General features: G+C 38.4%; 1 protein-coding gene across 2 annotated transcripts in view; it reads left to right on the forward strand.

Moving 5' to 3' along the window:
* Positions 1 to 536: 536 nt before the first annotated feature.
* prkd3 (protein kinase D3) overlaps positions 537 to 22,628 on the forward strand; it is a 37,497-nt gene continuing 15,405 nt past the window's right edge. The window contains exons 1-3 of one of the 2 annotated variants that reach the window (XM_083545029.1): positions 537 to 992; positions 1,365 to 2,068; positions 20,911 to 21,049. In XM_083545029.1, the coding sequence (XP_083401155.1) occupies positions 1,787 to 2,068; positions 20,911 to 21,049 (421 nt within the window). In that variant the 5' untranslated portion in view covers positions 537 to 992; positions 1,365 to 1,786. Of the gene's footprint in view, positions 993 to 1,364; positions 2,069 to 8,888; positions 9,000 to 20,910; positions 21,050 to 22,628 lie in introns of those variants that run through there. The other variant, XM_083545030.1, reaches the window with a different exon arrangement.

Consider the following 22,628-nt stretch of genomic DNA (forward strand, 5'->3'; position numbering starts at 1 on the left):
CACTTTAAATCAGGGGCCCCAAAACCTGGCTGCGAACCAGTACCAGACCGTGAATCATTAGGTACCGAGTCACACGATAAGAATGAAAACTTAAACATTTTTATATAATTTTAATTTTAATATTGACTTTCACAGTATACGAATAAGAAGAGACCACTCCTGCCTGTGGCAATTTGTTTCAGTCACAGTTTTTTTCTATGCATCAATAAATGTAGCTCACGCTGATTTTGCATTATGATCAGTTACATTTTTTATTATATATGTAATAACTAAATAATGAAATCATGTAATATGTATGATAATATGCAAGTTATTGTGCATGACAATATACAGCCCATCAAGGACCACAAACAAGAGACGGTCTCGTGTGAAACTAATCCGTGATGCACATAATAAAAAAAAATAATAAAAAGCTTGGGGGTCTCTGCTTTAGATTTATGTAATCATCAATTGCATTGGTTTTCGATTTACAGATTTACCAACGTGGCCTTGTATTTCAGAGACGCAAGGATCTTACCGCTAGAGGTCGCAAAACCGCCCTCAGCCTCCGTTCACATAACGGAAACGGTTATCAAGTCAGGCATGCGCGTGATGCAAAAGCAGGGGGGAAAAAAGCCCCGAGAAACACACAGGCTTTATGGGACATTAATGAAGTCACTTCGGGCTCTGACACGACTTTTGCTTTCAACCAGATTCACCGCAACCAGGGTGCATGTGTTTTTTTTCCCCCTTTCTCTTTCAGCGCTGGAGTTGGAGGCTACAGCCACAGCTGAAAACACGACGCACTCATGAAGGAGGATTTCGCTTCTAGACCTGAAAGAAGAAAAAAGTTTTCAGCAGTCTCGAATCCAGATCAGGGCACGAATCTGGACTTTTCAGGGATTTAAAGCCTTTGAGTAAACACGGGATTCTGAAAATCTTTGAAACCAGCTTTTTTTGAAAGTTTTTTTTTGGTTTCTCAGTCAATAAAAGAGTAAACGCATTGTTTCCAGGTAATGTTTCTTTTTTAGTATACAGTGTTTTGTGATATTGTTTTTTTTTTTTTGTACCTACATGTTATCGTGCATCCTACAGTGAACACGAGCAAAACAATTGTAAAGTTGTTTTGCTGGCAGTTGTGGTCCTCTGCCAGCTACACGACCGAGAGGGGGAGGATCCTCTCCAGATGTGTGGAATGGCAAGGCTTCCAGATGTTGGTTACAGTGAGCAATTGCAGTCATAGAAAAAAAAAATTAATGTGATTGTTAGTTTTTTAATTGTTTTCTGTAGTGATGCTTGCTTTTGACTGTGTTTTTCTTTTTGCATCTCACACGCGAATAAGATTTGGTGCATGTTTGATACATCGAACTCTTTGTTTTCAACAGAGCCTGAAAAGTTGGAATGGGACGGGAACACAAAGTCTAGGATGACAGTGGCTCTGTCCATCTTCAAGATGAGATCATGATAGCTCAGCTGCGACATCATTAAATACATTCATCTATGCAATGTGTACCCCATAGAGCACCACAGTGTAACGAGAGCAAAATTATCATCATTATTGTGTTTGTATGCTATTGGGATTACAATATTAGTATGTAAATCCAGCACATAAACTCAACACAAACTTCAAAGCCTATGCAAAGGACTGCGCAAGACTGTGGCAGTTCAGACACTGTTGATGTACTATATAAAGGATAGATTTCCAGATAAAACTTTAATAAAAAATTGGTCTTGTTGAGACACAGATTCCAGACTAGTCACCTTTGGGGTTTACTTAGCAGTCATCTCAGTGGTAGGAGGCAAGCCAATGTCTGCCTGCAGTAGCACACCTCCTCCACCCTTGTCCAAAGCCTACCTCCAGTCCCAGCCTACACCCCCGACCCCATCCCCGAGCCCCCCAGTGGCCCTGTTTGGCCGCCTGTCCAACGGCAGTCACAGCGCTCCAAGCCCTACACTCTCCAGAGGTTCTCTCCATGGACTCTCCTTTCTCCTTCAGATTGGCCTCACCAGGGAGACAGTCAGCCTGGAGCCACATGACCTGTCACTCAATGCTGTGAAAGACCTGGTCTGTTCTATTGTCGACCAAAAGGTAAATATCCATATTAATATATTAAGAAAACCTTGTTTACCATGACATGATAGAAATGTGTTTTTAGTGCAGTTCAGAGACACTGGGTTTTGCAGTCAGAAGAAATAAAGACAATATAGTTTGATGTGGTTCTTACTACAGTAGAAACAAAGGTACAATTATAGTTTATTATACCCTTTTATAAACTACCAGCAATGTCAGTAGATTTTATACTGATCAGAAGATTGTGGGTGAGACATTGTAGGGCCTGTGAGCAAGGCCATTAAGCCACAATCACTTGGTTTGTATCTTTTTCTAAATATTTTTGCTCCACTTAGTCCTGTTAAGGTCAAAACACAACAGCAAATGGAGCATATCAAGACAGACTCTCAGGTGTAACAGAAGACTGGAAGCTGCTGTTTAATTGTTACTGCAGTAACATATTAAACACACGGGAACTATCCACTGTTTTATGTATAAAGTGTACATTTACAGGTAGTCGTCGACTTACAACCTATGCAACTTACGACCATTCGACTACAATCGACCACAATCGCTAGCCGCCGCGTACGTTTTTTTTTTACCAGCTTCCGGCATAATTTCACAGTACTGTACATATAGCCTACTCTACTTATGACCAAATTGTGTTACGAGTGTCGTATGCCACGGCTACGCCGCTAGCCGCGGCATACAACAGTGCGTACCAGCTTCCAGCATCATTTCACAGTACTGTACATATAGCCTACTCTACTTACAACCAAATCGTGTTACGACCGATTTGTCTGTCCCAATTGTGGTTGTAAGTCGACAACTACCTGTATATTGATTGTAGACTTTAAAATAGGCAGGTAGGTACACTCCACTTTACAGATTGGTATAAATCCATCTGGTCTTGCTGGGTTACTATGTTACTATACAAATAAAGTATGATAATCATTTAAAAGCCTAAATGTGCTTGTGTACTTGCACAAAAATAGGACTTAATAGTTTTTCTGAAATGGGGACCAAAATTAAAAAGGAACAACTAAGTCTGTACACGATCACAGTAGATCTTTGCATAATTTCTTACCTGAGCTGTCACACACAATTTTTTATCTCTGTCTGTGTGATAGAAAAGAAACAAATGATCTCAGTAAGGTTTATTATAGCAGGCATTTACTTTAGAAATTTGATAGCGTTTGCCATTTTTATGAGTCTCACCAGAAATGTTTTGAGAGCTAATGGTCTCATATTAATCAGGATTAATTGGAACAATGTAAATCTGAGAATGCTGTTCTAGATTTATGGGGCAGTGTTTTGGTCAGCTGGCAACTGTTAAGCTGTTTGCAGCTGACGTGTCTGGTAACAATCCCTAAACCGTCCGGTCTTCACTCACTACTAACATAACAGAGTATTAGTGGCTTTATTCAGGAATCTGGAAATTAAATGATCTAAATCTGTTGTTTTTGTTGAAAAGGTAACAAAACTAAAGTAACTGATCAACTGTAGTTTTCTATCATATTAATTTATGTAAAAGGCTGTGACTAATCTAGACTGTGCCTCGTCTGTACTATAATCACCAGGAAGTGCCTTTAGTGGATAAGCAATGAGAGGCGTTAGTCGCTGATTAAAAGACATTTTCATACCATCAGTTTTGAGTTCACAGACAGATGTAATGACACAATGGAGGCAGTGTTGATGTGAGTAATGACATAAATCCTAAAACATAACCAGGATTGTTTGTCCATAGGAGGAAATTGGGTCAGCCCCACCATATGAATATCTCAACATCTAACAAATTATAACCTTCATGGTTCAATGTTCTCATTTACAACTTCATGCTTTTTTAATTTTATATATATATATATATATATATATATATATATATATATATATATATATATATATATATATATATATATATATAAAATGTCATTTTAGGTATTAATATACCTACAGTTAAAAAAAATGGGATAGAGGTTTTATTAGAGGCCCTTTGTTGTAGAAGCCATGGTGCCGCATGCTCAGGGCAGGGACAGGACATTTAATGACAGAGATGCCATGGTCAATTTTTATGCCAAAATGAAAGTTTGAAATACTCCACAGCTATGAAGTTCTTGTTTTAGAGTTTGTTTAGAGAAGAATTCAATTGAACTGAATTAAATCTTATACATTTCAACTCACACAGTATGTAGGCTGTAAGTAAACATTACTTTTGTTTAACATTTTCTGTTTAAGGTAAAGATTGAGTGCAATAAAAGGAGATTATGGAATGGATATCTAGCCATCAGGAATACATGTGCACCATGGTGACCTTGTTTTCCACAGAGAGTATAAAAAAGAGGCATAAAATTAATTTATTTTGTGCTGGATTTGAGATGTAGTGGGGCTTCTATAAAGGTACAAACTCTAAAGGTAACAAACTACTAGACTGAATAAACTACTAGACTATGTCTGCTGAATGACAGCTACCTGCTCTGGGTTCCATTTTGTTCAAGGCTGCTGTTGAATGATAACAGATAAATGGTAACTTTTTAAAATTTAGTTTTAACCTGTGCAGACATTAAACCAACACCAGTTACACCCTTTTAAATTAGGCCACACAGAACAGCTCTATGTAAAATGTACCATTGTTTTCACAGAGAACAGTCTGGCAGTAATGTGCTAACGTGACCCGTTAACAGGGCACGATGAGCTCCTGTTCAAAGCTAAGAGACAAGCTGCAACCTTGCATGGTTCCTCGTTGAACTGCTAAACAAGCAGGCAGACATCATTACTAACATGCACTGCCTTGCTATGTGTATTTCTTGTCCAGTGCATTTTAGGTCAAGTTCACATTCCTTCATACAAATGTAATGCAGTGGTGAATTCTCACTAGCTTGCGGGCTGGAACCTCACTTCAGGGCAAAATCCAATATTGGTATAATTCTCGATCTTGCTTTTCTGGCTTGAAGGCAGGAATTTCAGATGGAGAGACGTTTTAGAGATCATTTGACACAAGGTTACTGTTTAACCATAGTATGACATCATGGCCCCTGAGATTTGTGTTTATGTGTATGTATGCAATACATAAATATAAATGCATGGACTTAATGCAGTTTTTGCATTTATTGCATTTCTCGACGCTTTAGTTCAAATTGGAGAAGGCGGGTTATTTTACAGTTCATCTAGATGCAGTTTTAATAGACATGTAGCACACACAGAAGACTCATATTTGATTGGAAAACCAAGCAACAGTGTCAGTCTCAAAACTTTGTGTGCTGCTGTGGATCACCCAAAACCCATGGGATGAGCTGAAACCTCATGTGCTGACATCCAGCCCAGCACAATCATATGGCTTTGATATTAGTGGAAAAAATGACTGATTTCTCTAGTTCTCCTGACCATCTTTACTCATAAAAGGGCACAGGCTAACAGAGAGAAATACACTTACACATACTTGTGCTCTTTGCTAGTCCAATCAGGACACAGTAAAATGTTACATTTTCATATTTCAGTAGAAAGAGATGTGAGATAATGGTCAGTTTAAGCATTTCTGTTACACAGTTGGAGGACTGCTAAGGAAAGTAAATGTATATTTTAAACATTAAATATGTTTGTATACATTTTCTAATCTATATTTCCTGTTCTGCAAAAGATGGGCCCAGTGATTGACTGATTGACTAAATATATTGACTAATTATTTGAATTTTTGGAATTTGTTTTAACTGCAATGTGGACTGGATGTTAGTAATAACACAGTGGTATAGACTAGTAGAAATAGTATACCATCAGATTTTGTGGGTTTTGGAATCATGGCTCCTCATTTTGTAATCATCTGGATGTTGCTGGAGGTTTAATGCATTAGGTAGCTTGCTGTCTTTCCACCTGCTTACGTACCACAGATAAATGTTTTTTTTAGGTTTAAAGAGCATGCTCTGTTTGGATTTGCACATATTTTACATATCCTTGATTTTGGCCTTTGACCAACACTATAATCCTTTAAACTCTTTGAGGACAAACAAATAGCTATAAATTACAAATAGCTGTTCAATCACAATCACTATCAAGTGAATAAAATAATACATCTTACAAGTAGTAAAAAAACTGTTATCTTCAGGAGAATAATTCTCAAGTTAGATACAGGTGATATTTATGCCCCATAAACAACATCATAATTGGTAGGTTTTGAACATGAGTTCAAAATGTATGGGTCTAATTTTATAAAAGGATTTGTAAAAAGTCTAAAAGCATATGTTCATTTGAATAGTGCTAAAGTAAAACATCTAGATGGATTCCAAATGACAGGGCATCATATTCAGCTGTGCTTGACCACAGTGCTTTATTTGTTTGATGTCTCTGGATAATCTTCTGAATTAACTTTTGGTTACGAGTTTGGTTACGAGTTTCACTTGTATTGCCGTCACTGTAATGGAAAGACACTATGCAAACCACACAGAGCTGTTTAGACTTCCTGCCGAATGCAAAACCACATTATTGGGCCATACATCACTGTTTTGTGCTTAGCATGTATACAAAGCTTGAATAATGAGAGATGAATTTTGGTGTTTGTATTGATGTTACTTATTGTTGATGAAAAATACCTGGCTTGGGCCCGGTTTCACCGCTAATTGGAAAGGAACATTATGTTTTGGAGGCACAGTAATTCTTGAGACTGAGCTTGTGTGAATGCTTTTTATTCACATTTAATATGAAAAGTAACCAACATTCTTGCGAAACTATTTTCATTTTTGGGATCAGTGTATTTCGGACAATGTAGAGCGCGATGAAGGAAATAAACATCTGATAATGAAGCACTTCCTGTTTTGGTGTTGCACTGGCTCTACTCCGCTGTCACAAAGAGCGCAATTACAGGACAAAAGTTCACCACACTGACAAGAAGCGTTTGTTACATTTTCAGGAGGTGATGTGCATCATATTTTTACATGCTATACAATTTAGAAAATTGTAACAAATCACTGTGGAAGCCTGGAAGATTAGGTTAGAACTGGTTTCATTAGTGAACTTTTGCCATTGCAAATTGGTATACAGTGGAATCTGAGAATTTCTCAGCAACTCTTATATAAGTGGTGATGTGAGGGAACCACTGTATATAGTCTGCTAGAATTCAGTGTAAATTTGGAGGAGGGGGAATTTACTTTGGCCCAGATCCTCTCCCCCTCTGTCAGAAAGGGATGACAAAGCTAGCTCGGAGGACAAAAGTTTGTAGCTTTTTTGGCAAATACTTTGGAAAAAGGCATAAACTTCTAGAAATCTCTCCGAAAGCACTTTTATGAAGACTAAACCTTGTGCCCGACCTTGAATCACTCAAGCAGCTGGAAACACTGTGCGGTCGGATGTTAATGTGTTGCATACAGGCAAGGAAGAAAACCTTCCCACTGTGATAGGTTAGTAACTTTCATTCTATGGGCAAGGTCTGTACTCAGAGCTGTAGTTTAACATTTAATGAACATTGCATGCTTAAATATAAAAATAATATGTGCCAGGGTAGGACGATTAACTTTTTTCACAGATCTGCAATTAATTAGTTTTAACATTTCTTTTAACCATTTTATAGCTGTTATGCTGCCTTTTACACAAATTCAATTCTGTTTAGCTTTAACTTTGTGGCTGTTTTGTATGTCAGGAGTGCATCTATAATTCTGAAGTTTTACAGAATTCTACATTATTAAACACAACCCATCACCAATACCTTGGAGGATTGGGACCTTCAGTATGTGGCCTATGTCAAAGCAGACATACAGATTAAAAATTACAGACACATAGACTGTTCTCTCAAACAAACCCCTTGAGCTCAAGGTTGTTCTTCTTATTGTAGTTTGGGATGTTTTGTCAGTATTTATTAGCTTAAAATACAGTTGGCTATTTAATTTTCCATGGAAAATGCTATCAAATTGATTTTGCTATGAGGAAAGATAGAAAAATCTGCCTTCTATTTTTATTTTTTTTTTTGAGAGGAACTTTATCATTCCTCTCCTGCAGGTTCATTGGGAGGATAGCTGTCAACATTAAATTGTTACCTGGGTAACGCAAAGCTAAAAAGTCAGCAGCAAAAGATTTGAGACTCGAGCGAAAAGGAGGGGAGCACATGGAAACTGTAGTGTGCCATGATCATCCCGGCCAAAACTAACCGTAAAATGAACAGGAAATAAATTCCCCCAAGCCTGACCCCAAAGACCTATATAGCAAGCATCTGCCTGCTCCTATGCAAGGAACAGTATTTCATTTGTTCATCCAGTGTGATATACTGCTACCAAAAACATTCACCTTGACTTTTCCTAGAAATAGAGGCTCAGACTTTACTAGAGGCTTCAGATTTACTAGAAACATGTTTTTAGTAAATAACAGAGCATGCTGGTTTCAAGCATGCAAATTGTGTTTAGTGGTGAAAGCAGATGTGTGTACAGAGTAACTTGTTCAAAGGTATGCAATGGTACTTGTTTACTTGGTAATTCAATGTAAAAAAAATATTTTATGAAAATCGAGTGAGCGACAGGACCAGACTTAGTTTTACACATTAGTACATAGTTCTAAGAAAGAGCAGTGAAGGGAAGAACTCTCTCACTTAATCTATAACATCTGCAATTTTACTTTTTGCTGTTCTTGCTCAAGTGCATTGTGGAGCAGTTGGAGAGAACGCACTCCTACTAGTCAAAAATCATGGATCACAGCAGCCTGACTCATCGAAAGGCAGGGTGTGTATGATTGACTGAGTGTGTGGGTGATTGGTGATTAGCCTCTATGTTTGGCCCTGTGTGTGTGTGTGTGTGTGTGTGTGTGTGTGTGTGTGTGTGTGTGTGTGTGTGTGTGGTAAGATTTATAGCCTGCCCCACTGCCACATGTATGTCTTTTCCTTGGCGGTTCTTGTATAACGAGGGCACATGGATGGAGGGTATTTTCCAGTCTCCAAATTAGGAACAAAGATTTTTCTAAAGTGTGGCTGTTGCTGTGTTGTCTTGCATAACTAAATCAGGTAAAAGGAAAGGGTTTTTATTTGGTTTGCTTTTTTAAGATGTGGCTGCAGTACCGTTACATGCTTTTTCAAATTAAAAAGTAGATTCATAAAACCTCTATAACAACGCCAATTAATCTCATTGACAAAGACTACTTCAATTCAGGAAATAAACAGTTAAAGGTTGGGATTTTGTTTTACTCTTGTTGGCACCATATAGGATAAAGTGGGGCATGCACCCACTCTCCTCACCTTATGTAGATTACTAAAACTCTGCGTTCAATATAAGGGTCATAAAAAAATGAATAATAAATACCAGTAAACTGTGGAAAATGTTTGAGGCCAAAGTGATTATTGTTAGCAGACCACACATATGTGCTGTCTTTCTCGTGGCTTTCAATCCTAGCCATAGCTATTTGTAACTCTGGCTTTCTTCTGCATTAGCTACTGAGCAAAAAATTGAGCAAGATGAGTCATCATTTACTCAAGTTCCATTTATCACTTTTTCATTTACTTATCAGTTGTAGCACTCACTACAAAAGTGATCCACTAAAAATGTTTTATGTAATAAAAAGACTTTTCTCCTTCCTCCCCTGCTGAACTTAACAGCACATACTCTGCCATCGTAAAAGCAGAAACAGGACATAACATGACAGGTTGAACCAATCACGTTACTCGCCATTCTATGACAAAGCACTTGAAAACAGCTTTTTCACTCTGAGATTGCACACAGTACAGAAAAAATGTGTGTGTTAACAACACACATCACACCAAGCTCCATTGCATGTACACACACTCAATGGCTGAGGCGTGTTTTATTCATCACTCAGGCCAGGCTTTTTCCCTCACAAGCTTATAAGAGATTTTTATTTTATTTTTTCAGTCATTGATGTGCAATATTTATTTTTTTTTGTCTACCTCTTAGCACATACCAAGAGATAATTTCGTTAAAGCAGGTGACACTGGTTTATGTGGTTAACATCTCTATACTGTCATATGACTAAGTTGATCTTGGTAGTAGAGCAGTTATGTTGATATGTTTTCAGGAATTATTTGTATATTGAATGTGAAGGCAGCTCAGATGTGTTTGTGACACTTGAGCGACACTTTGCGGAAGCTGTCGGCTTTTGTCTGTTGTTGTCTGTTGGGGGCAGGCACAATTTTGTCTTACTTTGCTCTACAAAATGTATAGGCTATTTATTTCATCTGGCAGACTTGTTTTGGATGTTACTGCATACGTCCTTGACAGAGATGATTTGAAATGTTTTACAACAAATATCAGTTGTAGGATTCTTCAGTTTGACTTGAGGATCTCACATTTCATAGTTCTTATTCTTATTGTCTGAATACCCATCATCAAAAAAGGACATGATTTGCTTAGACAGTGTATTGACAGGCTCATGCTGTGCACTACTGCAGGGATAGTCGTCTAAAATGTATGCAGCATAAATAGAAGCATAAAACTCCTTGCTTGGAAAGATCCAGAAAATATTTATTATGACTGAAATGTTACCTTTAAATGTTTAACAATAAGAGATTTTTCTCTTGGTTATAAATGAGACACTCAAGCTCGTGTATACGTTCACAGTGGCGCTTCGTGTTATCATTGTGACAAGGGCCTTGGGCTCTGAGATGGTATCTGCTTTGAACTTGATGTGAAGTGACTAATTACATGCTCCCTTGTCCAGACATCATTCCAGAGAGGGTAAATAAATGGCAGATCTGTGATAGTGTGTAAAAAAATGCTTCGCAAATGAATCACGTGATTAAGTGGCAACAGTATTTATGCTTTAAATGCCACAATGAGTGTTTTTTCCATATGTAGATCGTTTTTGCTAGAGTGTTTTTCTAGCGCTCGTTTTTTTTTTTAACCCCCTGAACTACTGCTCCCTTTTTATATTTAACTACCTTTATATAAAAAAGGCATTGTCCTTTTGTCGAGTAGATGGTTAGAAAATGACAAATTTACAGGAACAATAGCTTGAACTGTTGATGATTGAGACCCTTAGCTTGCTAGATTCTAGAGTCTTATAGTTTATTACAAGGGCGTCAACTGGTTTGGTCACCATCCAAAACTAAACGATTCAAAAAAAAGTATGCATTGTGATTGTTCATTAGTCCAAGGCCGAAGCTGAACCTCACAAGCTTTCCTGGGATAAAATGAAGATGATCACTCACTGTGTCGCATCATAAGTAATCCTTGCTGACAGGATAGAAAGCAGGGTTAGAACGTGCTGTTGCATCGAATCCAGGACATCCTGGAGTTCAGTATAAACAAAACAGAACATGTTTGAGGTGGCACGATGATCTCAACACGATTCCCCTAAAGGAACGCAAGACCTCGTTAACACGTCAAATTTGTAACCTTTGCAGCACAGCAGTAGCCACGTTGACCCCTTTTGTGTCTCTGCAACAAGATGAAAGTATAAAAATCTTTCCAATGAGAGTCCCTCTGGAAGTTACACATTCCGTACATTAAGGATTTTCTGTTGAAAGCACATGCAGATGCTCGGCACCACGTCAGGTTTCGGACCCCTTGCTGTTCAAAACGAGCAAGCGGAAGCCAAGAGTTCAAGCATGGTTCATTTGTCAGGTCCATTTTACAGTGTAAAAGAGTATGACACAACTTCTCCCAATGCACAAAAAAGCCCAGATGTCACAGAGACTCAACAATGGAGCCACTGTTACCACTCAAAAATAGAGAGATTTCCTCCAATTATGTTAATAGCGGCAGGTTATTACAATGAAATCCATATGGAGGCCTGGCCTTTCTCAGCCTCCTGAGCTTGCGGTGCTAATCCTATCGATCGGCAAGGTTTGGACAGGTTGACAAAGCTGTTTTGTGGAGGTGTTTTTGTTAGTGTTGCTTTTCCTGCCTGACCATTGATTCAAGTGATCTGCTGAACTGATAGCTCCTAAGCAAGGAAGTTCGAAAAGTGTGTTGAAAGAAAGAACACAGAACGATTTTCTTTAGACTACTGGTTAATTTTGATGAAAATTTGAAATGAAAGGTATTATGCATAAATTGATTTAGATTAAACCCTGAGTGAGTAAAATAAGATTAAGCCTATATACGTGCCTAGGGTTTTGAATTGTTAAAGACCCATGTAGGATTCTACTTTTAATCTTTATTTGTTCCTTACTTTTCTAGAGAATTATGTTACTGCACAAACTAACACTTCATCCGGCAGGATAACTTTCATGAATGTCCACTAATGTTTGCAAGACTATTTTGTAAACTGAAACACTTTTTGAACATTTCCACAGAACTGTTTGGTAATTTGTGATGTCAGACTAATTATAAATCAGAATTAATATATTTTTAGTGAAACATTGGAATCATTTTTAATAGTATTGTAATACACAACCTAGAGAAATATATAGAGTATAGATTATACTCTATAGAATATACAGTTGTTTTTTTATCCACACTGTGCTGTGACTATAATTAAATGTCCATCACATTAAACCTGCCATTACCCAGGAAAACAATTAGTTTTGGGGAAAATGCGCGGCAAATAATTGCAATTTATCCAAACAATGAATAAAATACGTATTTGTTAAATATACATTTTCTCTTTCTATTATATCTATGTAATAAATGCACTAGGATATATTGCTGAATTCAGAATACTATATGCAAATATACAAAAAAGGATGCAACAGATTGTCCCCAGTGAAGTGAATTCCAGTAAAGTGCAGGAAGTTTTTAAGCAAATGGGTTTTCAAGATCAAGAGAGCCCTAAGCAGGAGTTCTAGTTTGATGGATGCCCTGCTTGGTTTTTCTACAAGTGGAGATTATCGTAGTGGCTGAGGACTGAAGTGGGAACTGAAAGGGAGTGTGTATATGGTGGGGGTTAAAACTTGACTGAAATGTGAACTATGCAAAGGCTAATGATGGTGCAGATGGGTTGCAAAATCGGCTGCTTGTGGTCCCTCTGCTCCAACCGTGCTGTGTTTTTTTTGGCATGGTCCAGCCAGTGGTGAGCATATAGTTTGATGTAATGCACAGGCCATGGACTTCTAGTCTGCTTATGCTAAGCTTCTACGAACCAAATTTGAGGCCTGATTCACTGTCCATTTGTGCAAGCTGTTAGTGTGGTTTAATTCTGGTCTCTGTGTTCAAACTGCAAATAGATGTACTGTGGCATTATTCTAGTATTACGAGTTTACTTATACTTCAGAAGTTCCATTATTGAAGTTTTCACTGCTTGAAAAACATTCTATGAAGATGCGTCACTTGTAAATAAGCTATTTCCTTCTTTTTAGTTCTGCATAGCTTGCTTTGGCAGGATTCAGGTGATTACAGCAAATAACGTTTTTTTTTTTCCTTTTACTAATCTGCTTACTTGACGAGTGGTCCTAACAGACACATTTGTCATGTGTTGAACGTCTTTCCTTCCTTTCAGAGCTGTTGTCTCATAAGAGAAATGTGTGATTGCCTCAACTGCCTTTTTTTTCAAGGTTGAAAGGATTTTTGGCTCTGAAAGCACCATCTGTGGAACAGATCCTTCCACCGAGGTTCTGATAGTGTTACTTGCCAATAGTTCTAAAGTAATAATTTACTAATATACAACTTAGCATTAATGTAGCTAGAACGCTTAAACCAACTCTTGTTCATTAATCGAACAATTAGACAATAACTGATTTCCTGCTAAAACTTTACTTGCAGACTACTTTCTCTAAAACTAAGCTAAGTTGATTGGTATTCCAACATATTAATTTGCACTTGTCTTTAATGGTTAGCCCACGGATTCTGATGGAAGATTTCTCGGCTTGCTGTCCGGTTCTGAAGTATTTGAATTAATCACTTTAATGAATGAAAGTCGCTTTCAAGTATCTGGTCAATTCTATCATAGTGCCATTAGTAATCATGAAATATTCACTTTATTAGTCACTTGTACTTACATCATCATCGATATGGTGAAAAGAGGCAGCTGACTTTGTTTTCATTGGTTAAAGAAGTAAACAAAAGTGGTGGCGTAGAACAGGACACTAAAAAGCAAAGAATGTGTAATTTCTGTTTCTGAAACGTGTTGCCCCATCTTTTACAAAGTTGTGTTGACTTCTTAAACTGATGTTTGAACTGTATGTTATCTGGCTGTATTCTGTTGCATTGTGGAGCAAATAAAATATTTTATCATTGATATTACTGTTATACTTTCATTGTAATGCTTCAAGGTCTTAATGTATTTATGTAGGTTGTGAAGCTTCACACATAGGAATCATCTCCAATAGCATCTCTGTTGCAACCTATGCTGTTAGCCCTGATGTCAATAATGTATTAATTGAAACACTGTATATACTATCAACTCTTCTACAATCTGAATGACTCAATCTATACAAATGCACTGTGATTGTCCATATCCTATCTCTTTTGTCTCTGTAAACCTTGTGGGCAAATCTCACAGCTTCCCTCTAGCTTCCTGGAATTGGCATTTCAAAGCTTAGGGCTCCAGCTGCGGCTGCTGCACTGGCATGGGAAACATGTGGAGTGAAGAGAGAGAGAGAGAGAGAGAGAGAGAGAGAGAGAGAGAGAGAGAGACAGTCCATGCCAACAGGAGGTACCCTCCGCCACTAGGGAGGAGCAGGGTTCGTGGTCAGGCACAGCCAGAGGAAAGACTTCTACTCAATCAGGAAGGATGCATTAGAATGTCTGCATGTTAGTACCAGTTGTAAATCTCTATGGCCGTGTGTCAGGGGTTAGCATGCAAAGGAGTTGGACTGTCCTTTTAAAACCGCCAGAATGCAGCCGTTCGGGGAGTTGATTCTGGTTCTGAGCCGCTTCCTCTGCAAAACCTTCATCAGTCAATATAATGCTGCAGAATCAGCTACATGCTGATTTACCGGCACATCTGCTAACCTCTGTCAAGAGTTGATTGTCAAGAGTCCTGGAGTTTGTGGCTCCCATGTTTTTCCACTGGTGCTAGTGTTACACAAGTTCATAGATATATGTCTTTAAATCTTGACTCAGGAACACTTATTGCAGAAGTCTTCTCAACAGAAGCATCCCCGGGAACAGCCTTGGGCAATTCTTGTCTGGAATTCAATCTCTTTGTTCTCCTAAACTACATGTGCACATGAAAGCCAGGAAGAGGGTGCGAACAGTGGAGCCATTGTTGGTGCATGCCCGCTCCTTCGTGGTCTTCAGCATTGATACAGGCCCAGCCACCAGGGCTACAGTACAAAATTTGCATTCATCTGCTGTAGATGATGGGGTTCAAGCCATGTTGATTGGTCCTACACTCTAATCCAAATGGTCCTAAATAAGCGAGCAGAGTGGATAAATGTATTGAGCACATTGGAGTGTTTTAGCTTTTACATGAATTGACTATTTGTGTAAGTTTTGAAAGGAGTTTTGTAATTATTGTGCTTAATAAACCATGATTGTTTGTGATGATACAGTTATGAAGAAGGACTACTTTGGATACTTTAGACCTTGTATGTTTAACTAACTTTGGCATTATGAAAAACTAGGGAAGCAATTTTGCATAATTAGGCATCTCTGAAAAGTGGAGCGTTTTTGGCAGGACCGAATGAAGAAGTGTAACAAGCTTCATCCCTCAATAATGGCAAAGTAGATGTAACTGTTTAACGTTTAAAAAACGTACCTTATTTTAAATGACATTCATAACTAGTACTGATTTTTGCTATGAAAAAGTGAAGACACATCCAAACCTCTAAATGCTGTTGAAAATGGAACTTGTGTGTCTTCTTCGAGATAATCAGAGAAATTCCAGACATCCTTGAATTTTTTTGGTTTTGCAGTTATTATCATGAGGTAGGTACAGTTGTTGTTGTTTTTTTTCCTCTGTATCTCTCAAACCATCCAATACCTAACTGTTTTTTTGAACTTTTGTAATCTTTTTCATTCTCTGCCTTTGTATTACCACCCTGTTGGGCTGTGGTCAATATCTGTGAACTGCCAACACTTCTCACTGGCCCTGGCATTATGGCTAGTATTGTTTGCCATGCATTGTGTGTGAGGTCCCAGCAGGGAAACAGCTGTGGCTGATGGACTTTCCAGACCTGAAGCTGGCAGCATGACATGTTCAGTCCTTAGCCTTCATCATGGGCCAATTTTCATCATACATTGACCCTTACATTCCTCTTTCTAAATATTTTCCTCTCTTTTAATCCTTTGTTCCTGATATCTGTCTGAGCACATGCAATGTGGCTGTCAGTCAAGGAAAAAACAAGTTTCTGCAAATGTGCATAGTATAGGAGAGTGTTGTATATTTCAAAGGTTTGATTGATATCAGGTGCTGAGATACTCATGACACATGAGGCAAATAGGTAGATAAATTAAATAATGTTGTCCAACCTTGAAAAACAGATACTACAAGTTCTACTGTAACTGCACAATAGCACTATTGTAGGGTAGCATGCTATTCTACATGTCGCCTGCATATCAGTGACTCAAAATTGCTTAATATTACAAATGTGATACAACATTTTACAATTTTCATCATTGTGACTGTCATAATGACTGACTACCAGATGAATGAACAAACACTCTCCAGCTACTGTTGTTCAGGTCTTACTGAGATTGCTTGATCAAAATAAAAGTAGTCACCAAATGTTAGATACCTTGGTATATTTATGAGCTCATGATAAGGAAAAACAATTTTTCATCTGAAATATTAAGCACATTGATACAGGCCAAATTTGAATGTGGTATTATATGCTCTGAATTTGGGCATTTCTAGGGCTGGTTGGCAAAAAATAGCCAGGTTGTGTAAATTATTTTTACCCAAACTGTGTTTCTTTGAATTTCATTATCTAATATGATTGTTATTAGTATGATTAGTATTTGTATCAATACAAGCATATACAGTACAGACCAAAAGTTTGGACACACCTTCTCATTCAAAGAGTTTTCTTTATTTTCATGACTATGAAAATTGTAGAGTCACACTGTGTCCAAACTTTTGGTCTGTACTGTATTTGCACACTGAAAGATGAAAAACAACCCCAATCAGGTGAATACAGGTCATGTTAGTCATGAGGTTTTTAGCTCCACAACATCTTAAAAAGTTTACAGTACAGACAGACAAATGGTAAATGAGCAGCATTCACTTTAACTCACATTTTATTTTGTTTTCTCTCTCTCCTACCAATCATTCGGTAATCAGACTCTTTTGTGCCAGAATTTGTGGTGTGATGATGTTTGACGTATGCATAACAATACACACTGGTTAGAAATTTCATACCAGTTTTAACCTGATACCCCTGACACAGTGAAATACTATTACAGGCCAGTCGGTATAACTCACAGTAGCTCAGGAACATCATATTACAGAGTATGTTAACTCTGCTGAGTCAGTACTAATGTGCTTATTTGAACAAAAACCTTTACACACTGTAGCTTTAAAATGACAGAATTGTAAAATTGTTAGATAGCAGCTTAATTGTTAAACACAAAACAGTGTTCAATGTTTAAGGAGAAATCAGGAACAAGAGGAAATTATTGTGTTCTTTGAAAAAGGAAAAATAATTGTCGATATAAAGTGAAGGTTATTTCAGTTTAGCTTGGTGTTTTGTAAACGTCTGTGCTGTCTCTGACAGGTGGAATCTCTGGTGACTCTTGGGAAGAGGAAGTGACTCAGTATCGTTGGTTGCATTCATATCCTGGCAGGGACCATAAAAATAGTGATTCTCTCACTACACTGATTCCAGAAGTATATGATTCTTCTAGATAAACCAACAGCATTACTAATGAATCCAGAAAGCTGAGACATTCTACAAAATGTACAAACAGCGAAAAGTAAATGACAGTTTAATACACTGTGATCTTTTCCATGAATAGATGTCTGACAGTCGAATCGTTTTAGAGAAAATGTTACATTCATGGAGCGGGCTTGTTGTGTATTATGAATGCCCTTGATTCATGTTTTGTTAATGTGTCCTTATAAAAATGTCTCTGTAAAAAAAACTTGTGTTAATTGTGTGCTAGACATTTGAAATGCGGTTGAATCAGTCATTATCGATTTTACGACCTGCGCAATTGAACCCTTGCTGTAAAGGTGCTGTATATCAGTTCCACTCACTCTGTAATGAGGAGAGAGAAGTGTGTAGCCTGAGGAAATGGGGATGACTCATAGCTATAGGATCTGTTCCAACAGATGTTTTTAACCACGTCTTTTTGCTAGGCTAATATTCTGGGCATTTACACAAGGCCCTCTGCACCGCATGTCTCTCAGCTTGTGTAATGTGCTTGTGAGGAGAGCCATTCCTCAAAACAGAGCGGCTCACTGTGTTTATTGCCCTCATCATCCTCATATTCAACTCTGCCATGATGGCTTTTAATGGATTGCATTATATGTGCATATTCGGAAATTAAAGTTTACATTAGAGGTCGACCAATATGGGTTTTTTTCTGGCCGATGCCGGGGCCGATATTTAGAAATCAGGGCAGCCGATGGCAGATATATAATGCCAATTTTGATGAAGCATCAAAATGAAGCATCAAATCGAACCAAATAAGTATATAAGGCTAGATTAAGAACAAATGATACGTTGGGTGGTTTTGAGCATCGGTTGGCTTTAGTATTTTTTCCGCACCGTTGGCTTTATTCGGACCACATCAGCTGTTTTTCCGACGATACTGCATGTCACATCAACCGTGGAGCTCGTCGGCGAGAAAGAGAACTCCGATTGGCAAATAAAAAAAACACACTTGTCATTTTGCTCTTGTCTTTGCAACTGTCAGGCTGCAGACGCGGAAGCAGATAAAGTCCAATCATGTTCTTTATTGAGGTGCAAAAAACAAAACACTCATACACCAATGAAAACAAAAGCAAACCCAGACATCCGCTCGTAACGAAGTATCCACTATGAGCGCGAATGTCCAACGCCTAATCCCAATGCAAGTAAAGCTTTCGGCAATGAGTACTTCAATAAGGAAATGGAGTTCGGAGAAATAGCCAGCGGTGAATCCCGGCGTTTGAGCAGCCACGCGATTTACCTGCATGACAATACAACGACCGACAGCCTGTGACTCAAGAACGTGAGTTTATGTAGTCTGATCTTTCATGAGCCACAGCTGTCGGTAATCTTGGGAAGCAGCGTGACTGCTATCGAGGGGGGCGTGGCAGGGTGAATCTCTGACAGCTACAGACGGGGGCGTGGCAGGGTGAATCCCTGACAGCTACAGAGGGGGGCGTGGCAGGGTGAATCCCTGACAGCAACTTAGCAGACATGATTAAAAAAAAGCTGCACAAATCAGGTCTAAACACATCCACAATGGTACATTCCAGTAAGCCAAATGTCATGTGATTCATTTGTGATGTATAAATCAGTTGGTGTTTAATTAAATGTTGTCTAGAAAATTGTAGACTTGGTGTAGAATTTTAGTGACAAACTTTTTAAGGTCAGTTCTCGGATCTTCCAATCAGCTTATTTACTGCCAAAAAAAAGTTAAGGATCAGAGAGGTCTAAAGGAGAAAGGTGCAGTGTGTTAAAAACAAGCAACAACCAGCTACACCATATTAAAATTTGGGCCACACATCTAAAGACCATTTCAAGCTCCTATATTGAATCTGTTCATAAGTGTGGCAGCCAAAAACAAAAGTGCAAGAAGCATAAATTGCAGTGTATAATAGTAAAGAATAAAGCGTATAGAAAATGAACTAAAATGATAAAAAAAAAGGACATTTTTGGCAGTACAGTACACAGTCAAAAGGCTGTGTAGATCTTACCTGTGAAAACTGTACAGTGAATAAATTGAATTAGCTGTGATAGGTCTAAGGAATAGTGCATTGGACCAGAATGTTCCTGGCTCTCCATTCAGAGGAACACTGATACCAAGAAAGCCCATCTTCACTGGGAATAGGGAATCAAAACCTTTTTGAGGCATTGCGTGGTTGTCTTTTGTCTGGGGAGGCTTTTTTTGGTACATAATTCTGATTGGCTTTAATTGGAATTTCGTGTAAGCAGCACAAGTCCATTGAGTCCATTTGGTTTCAGCAGTATAACCTCGTTGTAGCAGTGCATTTGTGTGGAAGAATATTTTCCTGACGCATGGTAGAGCCCCTGATATCCACTGAATGATGTCTGGATTGGCATAGTGCATCTGAACAATGTTGCTAATCCCTTCGTGGCTATAGTTTATAAGTTTATCCTTATTTGGAGGGACACTTCCAGCATGCATGCATCATGTTCCAAAGCATATATCATCAATGAATGGTTATAGAAACCTGTCAGTTAGCTTTCAGAATTTCACTGGCCTGTTCTTTGACTGAACCTCAATACTATCTCACATTCTTCAAGTAGGTGGACAAAGTTACTCACAGGAAGCCTGCTATTTAATTTGCAACTGCACAATGCAGTTCTTTCTGCATGATTGTCTCATGCATGTCTAGGCAAATTCATGCTGTTTCAAAGACCAAAAATAGTCACAAGATTCAGCACCAGTGGTGCGTGAAAGTTTGTGAACCCTTTAGAAGTGTATGAATTGAAGTGTATTAAATGAAGTTTGTATTTATGAGTTTGTAATTCTGACCAAAACCATCATTAGGATTTTACAGCCTTAAAAGTCCTAACATATTTAGGGGCAAAAGTGTTTGGTGTGACAATCTTTTAACTAAAATTTTCCCGTAACTGTTGATCAGTCTTGCACATTGCCTTGGAAAAAATTAAATCTTTATCCCATTGCTTAGTACCAAAGAGCTCTGGGATGTTGTTTTTTTCTCACATGTAATCAGGACATTGACTAGTGTTTGATTCTAACTTGGACTTTTTCTATAATTACTATTATATACCAAACATACAAAACAACACAGGCTCATAATACTTATACCTGAACTAGCAATGTTTTTCTTCTTCACTTGGGACAGTAGAAGAGTGGTTTAGGCATATCTTTTTGCATGCTCTAGGTGTGATTATGAATATTTTATAATGTTATTAACGAATGGCCTTTGTTTGTTTTCAGTTCCCAGAATGCGGATTCTTTGGTATGTATGACAAGATCCTGCTCTTCCGCCATGACCTGAACACTGATAACATTCTGCAGAGGCTAACTTCGGCAGAGGATATACATGAGGGAGACCTGATTGAGGTGGTACTCTCAGGTAAGTTCTGGGTATTTTACACTGACCTACAGGAAATGAGTAGGTTTAGGTTTTTGATTAGGCTTTGCCATGTGCATTTTTTTGGGATACTTCTGAAATCCTGTTTCATGTTTTGAAACAAATGGTCAATTCTAGTAAGGTTGAGATGGACAGACTAGTGCTAACTGGATAAGACTGGAGTACAATTCTCCTGGACTGTGCCCACAACTGGAACATAATTTTTTTTTGTCATCAGTGAAAGCATAATTATTTTTAAATAACTGCGAACAGGACGTTCACTTAAGGCCGCCATTCACATTCACATCAGTCTCAGCCGAACCCCAATTTATTGCGAAACCTTGAGAAAGAATTCAGACACACAGACTCATGGGTTTCTCTTCTTTCAAGGAAAAGGGAGGGTGGCATACAGGCCCAAATTGTATAAACAATCTAGTCTACTGTAACACTGTCAAAATAAATTAGCAGAAAATCATAAAAGCAGGGTGAAAAACACAGCATTTGAATGTAAAGTAGGCTTGTGGTTTTGGAAGGTTTATGGGCTGTTCCTGTCCTGAAATGCTGTTGCATCCTGCACTATGAATGCTGCTGTGTGAGCTCTGATTTTCCTGTCATTTATGCCCTCTCCACAGGGGAGTAATCGAGCACACCTGCTTCACACATCCTCCTCACACATTGGACTTCATACACACACACACACACACACACACACACACACACACACACACACACACACACACACACACACTTATGCTTGTCTAGTATTGTCCTGCAATAGCACCAGATCTAATTGGCACTTTCCTTTTAAGAGAACAGTTCATTAATGGATCCGCATGTGAAGTGCATGCCAGTTACCATAGAATACACTCTACTCATAATCCCTTATTTTTCTGTCCGCACAGCCTCCTGTCCTGCAATGCTTTTGGTTATCAAACATCTTTGAAGGAAAATAGGCCACACAGTGTAGAGACACAGGAGGGCAGCTTTTACTTGGCATTCAGCTCAAAGACAGGGGCTTGTTTTTATTACAGTAAAAGACAGTAGTGGTTCTGCTGTGAAGTGCCGCAGGGATACGAGAGAGCTGGACGATTTGAGTGTTCCGGCCTTACAGGAGGTCCATCCTTGCTTGATTTTATTTGAGATAGCAAACTACAGTGTGCACCACAGCTGAGTCTGTCTTGTTTCTGTCCTTTTAAGTTCATTCAAATATCTAGTAGTATGTTTTGTTTTGGAATGAGTAATATTTCAGCTTTTCTCAACATTTATTGAAGAAACGAAAATTAAACAGGAAAATGAGGGTTTTTTTGTAAGGTGTGGGTTTTATGCTTATCTTGGTTTCCTAGCTTTTTTTTATTCTCAAGCATTAAGAAATTTCCAGCCATCACTCACTCACTTCCAGTAACTGAAATTGTCCTGACTGGTGGAGCTAGATTGAAACTGTGCATGAACAAGAGTGCGGGAATATAACGTGGGTGAGACGGCAGTCCATAGCAGCACATACACTCACACCACAGGCATGGACATGCAGAGAAACTTCTTCTGTTAACCTGAAGTGATGATTGAGCCAGGGGCAATGAAGCTG

This window comes from Silurus aristotelis (genome assembly GCF_946808225.1).
Source record: "Silurus aristotelis genome assembly, chromosome: 6".
Lineage (NCBI taxonomy): Eukaryota > Metazoa > Chordata > Actinopteri > Siluriformes > Siluridae > Silurus > Silurus aristotelis.